This window comes from Equus caballus, chromosome X (genome assembly GCF_041296265.1).
Source record: "Equus caballus isolate H_3958 breed thoroughbred chromosome X, TB-T2T, whole genome shotgun sequence".
NCBI classification, from domain to species: Eukaryota; Metazoa; Chordata; class Mammalia; order Perissodactyla; family Equidae; genus Equus; species Equus caballus.
The window spans coordinates 14,466,008-14,481,359 of record NC_091715.1 but is presented as its reverse complement, the minus strand read 5'-3'; the positions used below and the strand labels follow the sequence as shown (position 1 = coordinate 14,481,359).

At 36.8% G+C, this 15,352-nt stretch overlaps 1 protein-coding gene across 23 annotated transcripts in view; it reads right to left on the bottom strand.

Moving 5' to 3' along the window:
• Positions 1 to 15,352, bottom strand: part of PPEF1 (protein phosphatase with EF-hand domain 1) — a 122,704-nt gene that overhangs the window by 10,187 nt on the left and 97,165 nt on the right. For all 23 annotated transcript variants that reach the window (XM_070258013.1, XM_070258020.1, XM_014728774.3 and 20 more), the window contains 3 exons: positions 8,664 to 8,849; positions 7,125 to 7,267; positions 97 to 203 (listed from right to left, as the gene is read on the bottom strand). In XM_070258013.1, the coding sequence (XP_070114114.1) occupies positions 97 to 203; positions 7,125 to 7,267; positions 8,664 to 8,849 (436 nt within the window). The remainder of the gene's footprint in view (positions 1 to 96; positions 204 to 7,124; positions 7,268 to 8,663; positions 8,850 to 15,352) is intronic.

Sequence of the window (15,352 nt, the reverse complement as noted above, 5' to 3'; positions counted from 1 at the left end):
AGAAAACTGAAATTTTAAGGAAGCAAAGAAAATGAAAACTGATCTGTATGTAACCTGGTATGTTAAGAAATGGAAAGCATTACATAATTTTATTACCTGATTTATTGCGGTCTTGAAGTTGGAAAGCACGAATAAGGTCAGTTTTTCGTGAAATCAGTCTCTCTTTTAATATCCTGATGGCACTACTTTCCATAATATTCACCCTATGTTAACAAAACAGTTATTAAGTTAAAGTTACATAAATCATCCTGTTCTGTTTCATTTTAATGTGCTATTTACCACTTACCAGAGTTTCTACTTTAAATGAATTGTCTAGCTTCACACATACCATGTTACTAGGTGATGAATGTGTGTATATGTATGTATGTGCGTGCATATTATGTGAAATTTTAAAAAGGATTACCAATGGTGTTTCTTATTTCAAAGATTCACATGAACAATTAATGTCCAAGAATATACAAGACAATTTTGAAGAAGAAGGAAAATAAAGAGGGACTTGCTATAAAGGATATTGAAATTTACCATAAAGTTACTGAAACAAAACAGAGAAGACAGATACATGAGTAGAACATAATAGAAATTTCATGAATATAGAGAACTATATATGGGAACAATAAATATGACAAAGGAGGTATTACAATTCAGTAGAAAAGGACAATTTTTTTAAATGGTGCTAGTATAGCTGGCTAACTGTCTGAATGCTAAACTCCTATATCAGACCATTTACAAAAATAAATTTAAAATAAAGGAGGAACAGAGGAACAAAGTACTCACGAGTCATATACCCCCAAAAAAGGGAAAATGGCAGATGTAAATCCAACCATATCAATAAGAACATCATATGTGAATGGATTAAAAAATCAAGACTGGATTAAAAAAACAAGATCCAACTAAATGTTGTCTACAGGAGACACACTTTAGTTTCAAAGATACAAAAAGTTTGAAAGGGAAAGGATAAAAAAAGATATACCATGCAAACAGCAACCATAAGAGAGTTAGAGTGGGCATACTAGTAGAATAGACTTTAAGACAAAAGCTGTCACTAGACATAGAGAGGAATATTTTATAACGATAAAAGAGTCAATCAGTCAAGAAGATAAAACAATTGTAAACATCTATGAACCTAACAACAGAACCCAAAACTACATGAAGTAAAAACTGACAGAATTGAAGGGAGAAATAGATAATTCAACAATAATAGTCGGGGACTTCAATACTCTACTTTCAATAATAGATAGAACAACTAGGCAGAAAATTAACAAGGCTATAAAAGACTTGAACAGCACTATAAAGCAACTAGATCTAATATATATGTATAAAATACTCTACCCAACAACAGCAGAATAAACATTTTTCTAAAGCACATATGGAAAAATCTCCAAAACAGATCTTATGCTAGGCCATAATATAAACCTAAATAGATTTAAATAATTAAAATCTTACAAAGTATCTTTTCTGACTACAAAAGAAATAAATTGGAGATTAATAACAGAAAGAAATTTGGGAACATCACAATATCAGGAAATTAAACAACACAATCCTAACTAACCAATGAGTCAAAGAAGAAATCACAAAAGAAGTTAGAAAATACTTTAAGATGAATAAAAATTAAAATGCAACATGCTAAAACATATGAGATGTACCTAAAGCAGTGCTTAGAGAAAACATTAAAGCTATAAATGCCTATATTAAAAAAGAAGAAAGATCTCAAATCAATAACATAATGTTTACCTTCAAAAACTAGAAAAAAAAGAGTAAACTAAACCCAAAGCAAGCAGAAGATGGAAAGAATAGAGGAGAAATAAATGAAATAGAGAATAGAAAAACAATAGAGAAAATCAACAAAACCAAAAACTGGTTCTTTGAAAAGATTGATAAAATTGACAAACCTTTAGCTAGACTGGCCAAGAAAAAAAGAAAGAAGGCTCAAATTTCTAAAATCAAGAATGAAAGAGAGGTCATCACAACTGACCTTACAGAAATAAAAAAGATTAGATAACCTACACGAAATAGATAAATTCCTATAAAGATATAAGCTACCAAAACTGACTAAGAAGAAATAGAAAAACTAAACATACCTAAAACAAGTTAAAAGACTGAATAAGTAACCAAACAACTTCTCACAAAGAAAAGCTCAGGGCCAGATGGCTTCACTAGTGAATTCTACCAAACACTTAAAGAAGAATTAATACCAACTGTTTACAACAAACTCTTCCAAAAAACAGACAAGGTGGGAATACTACCCATTTTATCACATGAAGAAAGTATTACCCTGATACCAAAACCAGACAAAGATCAAAAGAAAACTACAGACCAATATCTCTTATGAATATAGATGGAAAATCTTCAACAAAATACTAGCAAACTGCATCCAGCAACACATAAAAAGGATTATACACCATGAACAAGTGGGATTTATCCCAGGAATATAAGGTTTGCTTAACATCTGAAATCAATCAAAGTAATACACCATATTAATAAAATAAAAGAGAAAAACCACATGATTGTCTCAATAGATGCAGAAAAAGTATTTGACAAAATCCAATATTCTTTCATGATAAAAACACTCAACAAACCAGGCATAGAAGGGAACTTCCTCAACCTGATAAAGAGCATCTACCAAAAACACATAGCTAATATACTTAATGGTGAAAGACTGAATGTGTCCTTCTCAAGATCAGGAATAAGGCAAAGATATTTGCTCTCAGCACTTCTTTTCAACATTGGTCTAGAGGTTCTAGCTAGGACAATTAAGCAAGAAAAAAAATAAAGAGCATCCAGATTGGAAAAGAAGAAGTAAAACTACTCCATTCACAGATAATATGATCTTGTATATAGAAAATCCCAAGGAATTCACTGAAAACTATTAGAGCTAATAAACAAGTTCATCAAGATTGCATAATGTACAAAAATCAATTGTATTTCTATACACTAGAAAGGAAAAATCCAAAACTGTAATTAAGAAAACAATTCCACTTACTATAGCACCAAAAAGAACAAAATATTTAGAAGTGAATTTAACAAAAGAAGTCTAAGACTTGTACACTGAAAACACAAAACATTGTTCAAGGAAATTAAAGAAGATCTAAATAAAGAGAACAATATTCCATGTTCATGGATTGGAAGACCTAATATTGTTAAGATGGCAACAGCCACCAAATTGACCTACAGATTCAAAATAATCCCTATCAAAATCCCAGATGGCATTTTTGCAGAAGTTGACAAGCTGATTCTAAATTTCATACAGAAATGCCAGGGACTCAGAATAACCAAAACTATCTTTAAAAAGAACAAAGTTTGACTCACATTTTCTAGTTTCAAAACTAACTACAAAGCTATAGTAATCAAGACAATGTGTTATTCGCATTAGGACATATAGATCAATGCAATACAATTTACAGTCCAGAAATAAACCTGTACCTTTATGGTCAATCGATTTTTGACAAGTGTGCCAAGACAATTAAATGGGGGAAGGATAGTCTTTCCTACTGATGGTGCTGGGACAACTGGATATCCACATGTAAAAGAATAAAGTCAGACCCCTACCTCACATCACACACAAAAATTAACTCAAAATGGATCAGATACCCAAATGTAAGAGCTTAACCTATAAAATTCTTAGAAGAAAACACAGGAATAAATCTTCATGACTTTGTGTTAGGCAATGTCTTCTTAGATACAACACCAAAAGCACAAGCAAAAAGAAGAAAAAAACAGATATATTGAATTTCATCAAAATTAAAAACTTTTGTGCTACAAATCATACCATCAAGAAAGGGAAAAGAGGGGCCAGCCCAGTGGCATAGTGGTTAAGTTCATGAACTCCACTTCAGTGGGCTGGGGTTCATGGGTTTGGATCCTAGGCATGGATCTACACACTGCTCATCAAGCCATGCTGTGGTGGCATCCCATATACAAAATAGAGGAAGATTGGCATGGATGTTGGCTCAGGGACAATCTTCCTCACCAAAAAAAAAAGAAGAAAGAAAGGGAAAAGACATCCTACAGAATGGGAGAGTATATTTGCAAAGCATGTATTTAATAAGTGACACATATGTAGGATATATAAAGAACTCTTACAATGCAATAATAAAAAGAGTAATAACAATTAAAATAGAAAATGGATCTGAAATAGACATTTCTCCAAAGATATACAAATGTCCAATAAGAACATGAAAAGATCCTCAATATTACTAGCCATTAGGGAAATGCAAATCAAAACCACAATGAGATTCTCCCTCACATCCCCTAAGATGGCTATAATCAAAAGGACAGATCATAACAAGGGTTGCAAGGACATGGAGGAATTGGAATCCTCATATATTGCTGGTGGGAATGTAAAATTGCACAGCCCCTTGGGAAAAAAACTTACAAGTTCCTCAAAATGTTAAACATAGAGTTACCATTTAATCCAGCAATTGCACTTTCAGGTATATACCCAAGAGAAATGAAAACATATGTACGCACAAAACTTTGTCCACTCATGTTCAAAACAGCATTATTCATAAGAGCCAAAAAGTGGAAACTCAAATTTCCATTAGCTGATAAATGGTCAAAGAAAATGTGGTTATGTCCATACAATGGCATATTATTCAGCCATACAAAGGAATGAAGTACCAATACATGTTACAACATGAATGAACCTCAAAAACATTGTGCTGAGTGAAAGAAGCCAGTCACAAAAGACCACATAGTCTGTGATCCCATTTGCATGACATGTCCAGAATAGACAAATCTATAGAGACAGAAAATAGATTAGTGGTTGCCTGGAGCTTGTGATGGGGTAGGTGACTACCTGAGTGACTGCTGAGTACAAGTTTCCTTTTGAAGATGGCGACAAAGTTCAAAAATTAGATTATGGTCATGGTTGCACAACTCTGTAAATACACTAATATCATTGAATTGTATACTTTAAATTGATAAATTTTATGGTATGTAAATTATATCTCACAAAGCTATAAATTAAATAAACGAGATTAATTTATATATATTTATATAAATTTGTTGTAGAGATATTTTTCTAACAAAGGTGAAAATCCAAAAGTCATAATGAAATGATAAATAAATGTGATTTCATAGAACTAAAGCAAAATCAAGACACCAACAAAATATATGCGACATGTCCATAAAAATCCTTTATTTCCTCATATGCAAAGAACTCCTAAAAATTGATCAGAAAATGACCAAAAAAACCCAATATAAAATGGGGGAATGATATAAATAGAAGAAAATAATACAAAAAGAAGAGAAAATGCAGTGTCCCAAAACATAAGATGGGTAAACTCAGCTGTCTAAAAAATGCTAATTAAAACTATGAGATTTACCATTTTTATCCAGCAGCTTGGCAAGAAATAAGAAAGGTAATAATATCTGAGACTAAAGAGGATGTAAAGATATTGGTATGCTGTTTTTCAGATTGTTAATTGTTACAATTCTTTTGGAGTATCTAGCAAAATTTTAAACATACAAATCCATAAATCCCACATTCTGAAATCTTATGTAAAAAAAGCACTAAGACTTATGGATACATGTATGTATGTATACACACACACACACACACACAGAGGTATGTTTGTTATAGCATTATTTTTAGGTACAAAATCCTGGAACCAATCTGGATGGCCATCAGTTGAACAAGAATTAGTCACTCCATAATTGTTATGGCACATGTATGCTACAGAGTATTATGCATCTGCTAAAAAAATGAGTTAGGTCCATATATACTAATTTGGAGTGATGTTCACAATATAATCTTTAGGGGAAAAAGTCAGCTGCACAAGACAGTGTGCAGTATGATTCTATCTTTGTCAAAAAAATGTACAGGGCCTGGCCCGGTGGCACAGTGGTTAAGTGCACACGTTCCGCTTCGGCGGCCCGGGGTTGGCCGGTTCGGATCCCGGGTGAGGACACAGCACCGTTTGTCAAGCCATGCTGTGGTAGGCGTCCCACATATAAAGTAGAGGAAGATGGGCACAGATGTTAGCTCAGGGCCAGTCTTCCTCGCAAAAAAAGAGGAAGATTGGCAGCAGATGTTAGCTAAGGGCCAGTCTTCCTTAAAAAAAAATGTACGTATGTTATTTACTGCCTTTCTTCTCCCACTGGGATATGCATTTGATGAGGGAATGGACTTTTGTCTATTTTGTTTATTGCTGTATCACCTGTGCCTAGAACAGTATCTGATACACAGTAGGTGCTCAAAATTTTTATTCAATGGATGAATCATTGCTTGTCTATTTCTGTAGGAGCAAGGAGAAGAGGGTGGGAGGGTCCACTCCAGGATATTCATTTCACTTGCCTCTGCAAAAAGGATTATTGAGAGGTAGGAGGAGAAAAGATCACTAACATTTTCTTTGTACATCTTTGTTTTGTCTCACTTGTTAAGAATAAACATATTCATTTTATAATGAAAAAATCTAAAAAATATTATGTTAAAGGGAGAAAAGGAAGATAAGCTAAGAACACCATTACATGGAGAGACACACTCAACTCTTGTCATATCCACTTCTGGGTAGAGAAGAAACGAAGAGGCAAGAGCAGATTGAGCTGTTTGGGAGCAGAGAAGACTGTAGGTTATGGGACCGGGTGGGTGCAGGGACCTTCTTTTTTTTACATTCAATTAAGGACTGTTTGTAGATGCTTTATCCATCTAAAGAAATAGATGAATTGAAAATTGCTCCTCGGGGCCGGCCCCGTGGCCGAGTGGTTAAGTTCGCGAGCTCCACTGCAGCCGCCCAGGGTTTCACCAGTTCGGATCCTGGGGTTTGGATCCTGGGCACGGACATGGCACTGCTCATCAAGCTATGCTGAGGTAGCAGCCCACATGCCACAACTAGAGGGACCCACAACTAAAAATATACAACTATGTCCCGGGGGGCTTTGGGGAGGAAAAAAAAAGGAAAAAAATTTCTTTTAAATCTTAAAAAAAAAAAAAGAAAATTTCTCTTCTTGGTTTCAAATATGAGCACATTCACTGCTTGGTGTCTGAAACTATTTCCATTTTGTTTCTACCAATGAGTAACCAATAAGTGCTTGTCTCCATTCTCGTGGCTGCTCTTAGTCACTCTGGACTGGTTCTACTTGGTCACCAGTACCAGCACTCAGAATTCTCCTTAGAGTATACACACCTTTGGTAAAGAGGCCTCGAGCACGTTGCCCTAGTTACTTGGTACTGGAAAAATTGAGGGGTCATACCAGAGCCCAGTCTGATGTAAGCTCCTCGATTGCTGCCTTCTTCATAATAATTGGAAGCAGAAAATACAGTAACAACCTGATTAAAGAAAAAGAGGGTCAGGTTCACAGAGAGTTAGTCCTCAAAAGGTCCTTCAATAAAATCAGAAATAGCTCAATTCTTAAAAAGCAAAAACCAAAGTTCAAAATCCATACAAATGATCTAAATCTGATGGGATTTCGTGTGACTCCATTAGAGAGAAACAAGGCTTTTAAATCAGTGTCCCCAGGAGTATTAACTTCTAGCCACTCATCCTTGCAGTTCATGGCCTTGCAATCCTGTGTACAATTTTAGTTCCATATCCTAGAATACTCCTTAATGCTCAATTTTGCAAATTCTAATTTTCCAAGGGGGCAAGCCTTTATTTTCTTTCCTTGTGATATTTGAACATTCAAATAAAACTTGTCTAGTATCACATTTTTTTTTTGCTTGGAACGGACTGATTTAGAGGGCTTAGGGCCTCACACAAAACCAGTGCCTTAAGGGCAGAGAGAGAGTGGCTAGAATAAGGGATCACACACAACCACTCTGCTGGGAAGGAACCAGCCTTGGAGCCCTGGTGGAGGATGGGAGGGTAATACTAGTCTGTGACAGGAAACCAGTCCTGCCCTAATGAGCATGTCACTTCAGACAAGCCACTGCTATTTCCTCTCCATTTGCTTATTACAAAGAAATCCTAAATAACACTTGCCTTAACCATCTCACAATGTTAGTATGAGCCTCAAATGAACAGAGTTAAGAAAAGTGAAAGTATTTAAATAAAAGGAAATGCCACATAATTTGATATTCCTTTTTATTTATCGCTGTTCACTATTAGAAAGAGGGGCATCCGAGGACAATGTGGGACAAGAAACCAGTTCCTCAGTCCTCACCTCTTTTAGCCTTATCAGACACCACTGAAGGAGCACAACATGCTCCATTTTAGCGGCTGCAGCTAAACTGACCTCAGCGAGTGCCTTGCTAGAGATCACCTACTCAGTGAGTGGAAGGAAAGTATGTTTGGTGGCTCTGCCCTGCAAAGGGAAAGCACAAAAAGGTGGGAGAGAGCAAACCGGGCTCCCTGCTGCCTTCCACGTCCTCTGTGAGGGTAAGTGCAGTCTTAACCCGACTGTACCAGAGAGTTGCCTTGCGGTTAGTAAAGAACAAAGCATTTCTATGAGTGTACTTGGTGTCATGTGTCAGAATTTCCATCTGAGGTTAGGGAAGATAAGAGAAACAAACCAAATAGCTCTCAGTATGAGGGACAGTGAGGTCTCTACAAACAACCTATATGAACCCTACAGTCTCCTATTTCTGTCCACCAGAGTATGGCCTTTTGTTTTGGTACTAGGGAAAACATCTTCCCATGGGCCTCTATGTCAGACACATCCTATAAAAAAAGACTCTGCTTGGGGGGAGGATATCTGTGATGATGTCACCAACAATGTCAGCTTACCTTCCCATCATGGCAGATTTCGTACCCTTCGGGCTTACATTCATGAGACCTAACAAGCATCTTCAACTGGTATCTATTAAGAATCTTGGAGGTAATATCTGGTCCAAAATAGCAGCCCCCTCCTCGACTTGTGTTTGGGTAACAGCCTCTTTTGCCTCTGGGATCACTCCACAGAATATCGATAACCTTGGAACAACAAACCAGATTAGGCTGCTGCTTACAGGTGAGAGTCTATCTTTCCAGATTCTAACTTCTTTGCCAGAAAGATTAACCCAAGTTACCCCGAAGTCTTACTGTTTCTCATTCCTCCTTCAAAATTGTTTCATACTCATCTCCATGAATCCTTTCCAGAATAATTTTAATGCCCATAGCCACCACAATCCCTTTCCGCTCATCCCCAATAACCAATGTAGCGATAACAATAACCAATGCAGCAATACTTAGCAATCATAAAGAGTCAGCCCTTGGCTTTTTTTTTTTTTTTGGTCTTTAAAAATTCCATCACAGGGGCCAGCCCGGTGGCGCTGTGGTTAAGTGTGCACGTTCCACTTCGGCGGCCCCAGGATCGGGTGGTTCGGCAGCTGGTTCGGATCCCGGGTGCTGATGTGGCACTGCTTGTCAAGCCATGCTGTGGTAGGCGTCCCACATACAAAGTAGAGGAAGATGGGCATGAATGTTAGCTCAGGGCCAGTCTTCCTCAGCAAAAAGAGGAGGACTGGCAGTAGTTAGCTCAGGGCTAATCTTCCTCAAAAAAAAAAATAATAAAAATAAAGTAAAATAAAAATAAAAATTCCATCACAATTATTTCACAGTTTGCTGAATCTACAAAGGTCTTTTCTCTTTAAAATCTTCCCTGTCCTGTGCAAAGGAGAAAGTAGCTCCCGACAATGAATACACATTAGGTGTTCTTAATATGTTCAAAGAAATAAAGTAGGTCTCTCAACTGTGCCTTTGGCACTGGTTTTTGTCCTGTTGAGCACATGGCATGAAGAAGCCTTTGCTTTTTCCTACTATAAATACAGACAGCTATTCTTCCAAGAACACCTCCTAAAGCATTGCCTTCACTGTTTGCCCCCTTGATAAATACATCCTCAGTTTCAGCAATACCTTTAGTCACTGATTGCTTTGAACAGTGTCTTCTCCTAAATCCACAAGTACTTTATTAGCATAACATTTCCTTTTGGGACCGAAAAAGGCAAATACAGGCTACACGATGTCCAGCACTGAAGACTCAAGTTTCTACGAATATTTTTCATAGAAAATTGGGGGCTCCTTCTTTGTGGCTCTGATCTACATATGTTTTGACAAATAAAAACGGCAAGCAATAGGAGATATTGGAGTATATGAAGAAGACATGTGGTGTAAACCTAATTTGGCCTGACTGTTTTTTCCAAAAGGGCCTGACTGTGGCCATTGAGTACGCATTGCATATCTGCTTTAAAACATTTCCTATGGCAAGAACAAAAGGCCCTTGAGATACAGGTGCAACTTCCCCCCACATTGGCATTTCCTTAGGGATAAGCATCTTTCCTTAGGCTAGGAACTGATTGCTGCACTCACCTTTGACCACCCAGCTCACCTGTGACCACTCGGTTCGAGACAACAGACTGCCACCCTGCTGTGTTCACTGAGACAGAAGACCTACCTGCTGTTTCATCAATTGCTGTGCTGATAGAGCAGTCTCGCGACTATTGTAAAAGGGACATTTCAATCCTATGTGAAACATCCTCTCTGGGGGTATATAACCACTCTGTGCACCCCACTTCTTCGGGGCCCTTTCTTCCTTCGGGAAGAAAAGCCCCGGGCCATGGTCCTCAGATTTCAGCTCAGAATAAACTCTTCCAAATTTTACGGATTATTTTCATCAACAGTTTCTTTCTTTAAATGTTTCCTATAGGAGCTTAAGCAGTAGTGAGAAAAACTAGCTTTGTCACTAATGCTGTGCAACCTTGAGAAAACTCTCTGAGTCTCATTTTCTAGATCTTTAAAATCAGAGGTTTAGGCTAGATGACTTGTGAAGCATCTCAAAATTCTGAAAAACTATGATCCTGAGTCCGTATTTTCCATGTTTCTTTTGAGGGCATGAAGAAGCATGCATTTTAAGTTGTGCAGTTATTCTAATGGGTCCAAATCAGGTCTTAAGAAGAAGACCAGAAAAGGCTGTCCCACTAAACCTGACTGTACACCCATTTACAGGTTTGGTATTGAAGGAGAGCCAGAAATAAGTGAGGGGAAAGACAGTGAGGTGGAGAGAAGAATAGAACTGGTAGGAAAGCTACTCTGGAAAGATAAACAGCTGGTCAGAACTGAACGCTTGGCACCAGGAACATACCAGACACTTTCAGAGTTTTTGATGATTGATTGAAGTAAGAATTAAAACCACCCAAAGAAAATTCAGAGCAGGTTTCTCCTTTCTCTCCCACTGAATTCCAACATTGGCACCACCCTATCCTACAAATAAATGGAACCCATTTACTTTGCTGGTGTCTGCGACAAAAATAACACTTGCATTTTAAACTGAGCCATATCTGGCTCTTACACCATGAATTCATGTTTGGAGGACATGATTTGACCTTTAGTATAATGAAGGAGGAAACATGAACTCAAGGAGTTGTGTTTCATAAGGAGGGGATTAAGTTTTAAATTCCTACATGAGATGCAAGTCATTTATAGCAAAAATTACCCTTAGAAAAAAACCTCTTAACTTACCCTTAAAGCACAGTATACATGATTTTGTATCTACAACCCTATACAATAATGTGGATGTGTGAATATTTTATATATGTGATAATGTACAATATGATACATTATCTGAAAATAAAATTTTACTTTTTCTCCTTTTGCCATACACATATAGTTAAAATTTACATAAATTAAATGTATATATGATGAGACTTTGTTGAACTAGAATAAGCATTGACCAAGGAGTTAACTCTTCAAGTGTCACCTGTGTCACCTTGGACAAGGCACTTAACCTATTCAGGCCTTAGTCTGCTCCTCAGTGAGATGAGGAAGATATATCTAACACTCAGTTTTCTTTGATTCAAAGTCATAAGGGGTTTCAGTTTCACAGAAATGAACTTCTTCAGGATCATCCGTTCCATGAGTTCTGCCTTTCTTTTTCTCTGTCTAGCATTCATTCACTTGACTAGGTTTACCCAGACTGTGGCCACAACATAGATTTAATTCCGAGGCTCACAAACACAAAACTCTACGCAGGGGCTTTTGTTGGTGAAACAAACTCTTCAGCAGAGACAGTCCTTCCTCTCAACAACATCCTCTGAAATGCACGGGCCTTTTGGGTGGTTAAGTGCACGAAAGAATAATTATTCACAATATTCTTTCCTCAAATTTTTCAAACCAGAAATGGGAAGTTTTACTGAATGACAGCTTTTATATGACCTGGTCAACAAAAATCTATTTGTATCTCAGCCTTTAAACACCCTAAATCCAAAATAAATCCTGCAAGAAGTGCCCTGTGCTTGTCTGCAGTTTTAAGTAATCCAGTTTCCAAAAGTATACTTTGGGAGAGAGTTAATAGCTCTGAAAAATGTGTCTAAATGCTTTTCTTCTTCTAAGACACTAATACTATAGATTCACTATCCTTTTGTATTTTCCCTTAGTTATGTGTCCTCCTTCCAGCTTTTGAACATGTCATTTTAAAAGCTGTGCTCAGCGCAACCCTTCCAGCCAGGTACCTAGATTTCTTTAGATGCCTACTCCTTGTCTACCCATTGCCTCATTGGATGAGGGGAGATTAGAGTAGTTCATTTCCTTCTTGAGACCTCCTATTACTCCTAAGTGACCTTTCCCTTAGAAAGAGAGCATGGGCATTAGAGTGCGAGCTAGGAAAAAATCCTGCTCTATCATTTAGTGTCTAGCCAAGTGACTACAAACAAGCCGTTTCACTCCTGGAAGCCTTCTTAATGAGGCTGACTAGCCTATTTAAAATTTCACTCTACCTCCAGTTCTTCTGCTTCCCCTCAGCTTGTTCTAGTTTTTAATTCTTTCCATAGAATTTCTCACTTAACATATTATATCATTTACTTGCTTATTATTATGTTGTTATTTAACTCCTCCCATTAGAATGTAAGCTCCATGAGGTAATAGAACTTTGGTCATTGACATTCTCAAAAGTCTAGAAAAGTGCCTGACATATAGTAGGTGCTGAATAAATACTTGTTAAATGAATGAATGAAGACAAGGGAGTCACTTGGGATATAAATAATTAAAATTATTTTTTAAACCTCTCTGGCCTCCTTCTTGTTGCAAGTCTGTCCTAAAGGAAGAGTACCACACTTGTCTCTAAACAGTGACTTAGCTATGAGTACATATATCTCCCACACTTCAGTGAACATAAGATAGAATTAAATTATAGCACTCTGCCAAGAATGCACTTCCATGAGCATGGGACAAATAAAGAGCCTATGGTCTTTATTATAACATAACTTATAGGTATTAAGAAATAAAGTAGTCATGAAATGTGTTTTTATCTGGAAATTTCAACTCTAGCTAACTAAACTATGCATATCCACTATATACCAGGAACTGAGGAAAGAAAATTAAGGGCACAACTGAAATTATTAAAACATTGGGAATGATATTCTGGTCAATCTTACCCTGCGTCAGCTCTAGTCATGTACATGGAGTCTGTAAGATGCCTCATCTATATTGTTGGGGCAGGTGGAGGTTCTATTACAGAATAATGACCCCCAGTCCCCTCCTTCCCACTTCTTAAGGTTCCATCTCTCTATAATTCTAACTCATCTAAGCTTCTAGAGGCCACAATTTCCTTTTTGTGCAACTCCAATATCTTTCGCATCATCCTTTTTATTCACCACAATCCTAGAAGTGCTTGTTCTAATTTTCGGTCTTCGGAATTTGGATGTCAAAATTTAAGGAGGCATCTTTTCCTACTTGCTATAGGATACCTCTTATTCTTACTTGATTTTTAAATACTTTGGATGCAGAATCCAGTAATGAATTCTATTTCTCTCTTACTACCCCCTCCCCTCACTCTCTATCCCCCACCTCTTTCTCCTCATTGATTAGATTATATCTACAGCAGAAATCAAATTTGGGCAACATTGTCCGCAATCAAGGTATAAGGGTACAGAATCAAGAAATAGAGGCTTCTTGGGGGTAAGCAATTAGAAGTCTGGTAGTTCCATGACAGTAGTAGCAACAGTAGACCAGCTAGAAGTTTAAAAGACAGAATCAGGGAAAGAGACAGATGAGAAGAGCCCTCTTGGGCCAGAATAAGCCTCAAAGATTGTTAACACCCTGCCGTGCAAAAAAGTTCAACTTTAATTGGATCAGACTGTAGAGCTATTTGTGAATCCCAAGGCATTGCTAAAAACAATAGTGCAATCAGCTGGCAGTTAGTGAAGGCTAATAGCTGGATCTGATACAAAGAGAGGCAGATGGGCCAAAGCTTAAAGGGAAAATCAGGGAAAGAGACAAAAAGAACCTAGCCAAAACTACAACCATCCCTAGTAGTCAGGGAAACTGAGTGCATGCCCAAGGCAGCACCCTGTGAGGAGTGACATCAGGGGCTACACACTGAGAGGGAATAGACTTCACTGAACTAGTCCACACAAGCCACTAAACAAATAAATGAGCAAAAAAGCAAATAACAACAACTAGCCCCAGAGGAGTGTGGGAATAACTATCTAGAGTTATTATGATGTATTACCTAAAATGTCCAGTTTTCAACAAAAAAATTACAAGACATGCAAAGAAAAAAATACACAGGGAAAAACAAGCAGGCAATAGAAATTGCCTTTGAGGGGATTAGATGTTGACTTAGCAGTCAAAGATTTCAAAGCTACTATTATAAATATGTTCAAAGACAGATATATATAAAACACTCTGCTCAACAAGAACAGAATACATTTTCTTCTCAAGAGCATGAGGCACATTCTCCAAGACAGACCATATGCTAGGCCATAAAAAAAGCCTCAATAAGTTTTAAAAGGATTTAAATCATGCAAAGTATGTTCTCCAACCACAACTGAATTCAAGTAGAAATCAATAAGAGAAGGAAACATGGGAAATTCACAAATATGCAGAAATTAAACAACACACTCCTAAATAACATATGGGTTAAAGAAGAAATCACAAGGGAAATTAGAAAGTTCTCTGAGATGAATGAAAATGAAAACACAACATAGCAAAACTTATGGGATGGAGCTAAAGCAGTACTTACAGGAAATTTTACAGCTTCATTAAGAAAGGAAAAAATCTCAAATCAATGACATTGACTTTCACCTTAGGAAACTAGAAAAAGAAGAGCAAATTAATCTAAAGTAAGCATAAGGAAGGAAATAATAAAGATTAGAGCAGAAATAAATGAAAGAGAGAATAGAAAACTAGAGAAAAGCCAATAAAACCAAAAGTTGGTCCTTTGAAAAGATCAATAACATTGACAAACATTAGTGAGACTGACCAAGAGAAAAAGAGGGAGACTCAAGTTACTAAAATCAGGAATGAAAGAGGGGACATGACTACTGACCTTATAGAAATTTAAATATATATAATATATATATTATATAACATACATATTTATGTAATACTACAAACAACTCTAGAGCAACAAATTAGATAAATTAGATGAAGGACAAATTTCAAGATACAAACTATCAAGACTACCAAGATACAAACTACTCAAGAAGAAATAGAAAATCAGA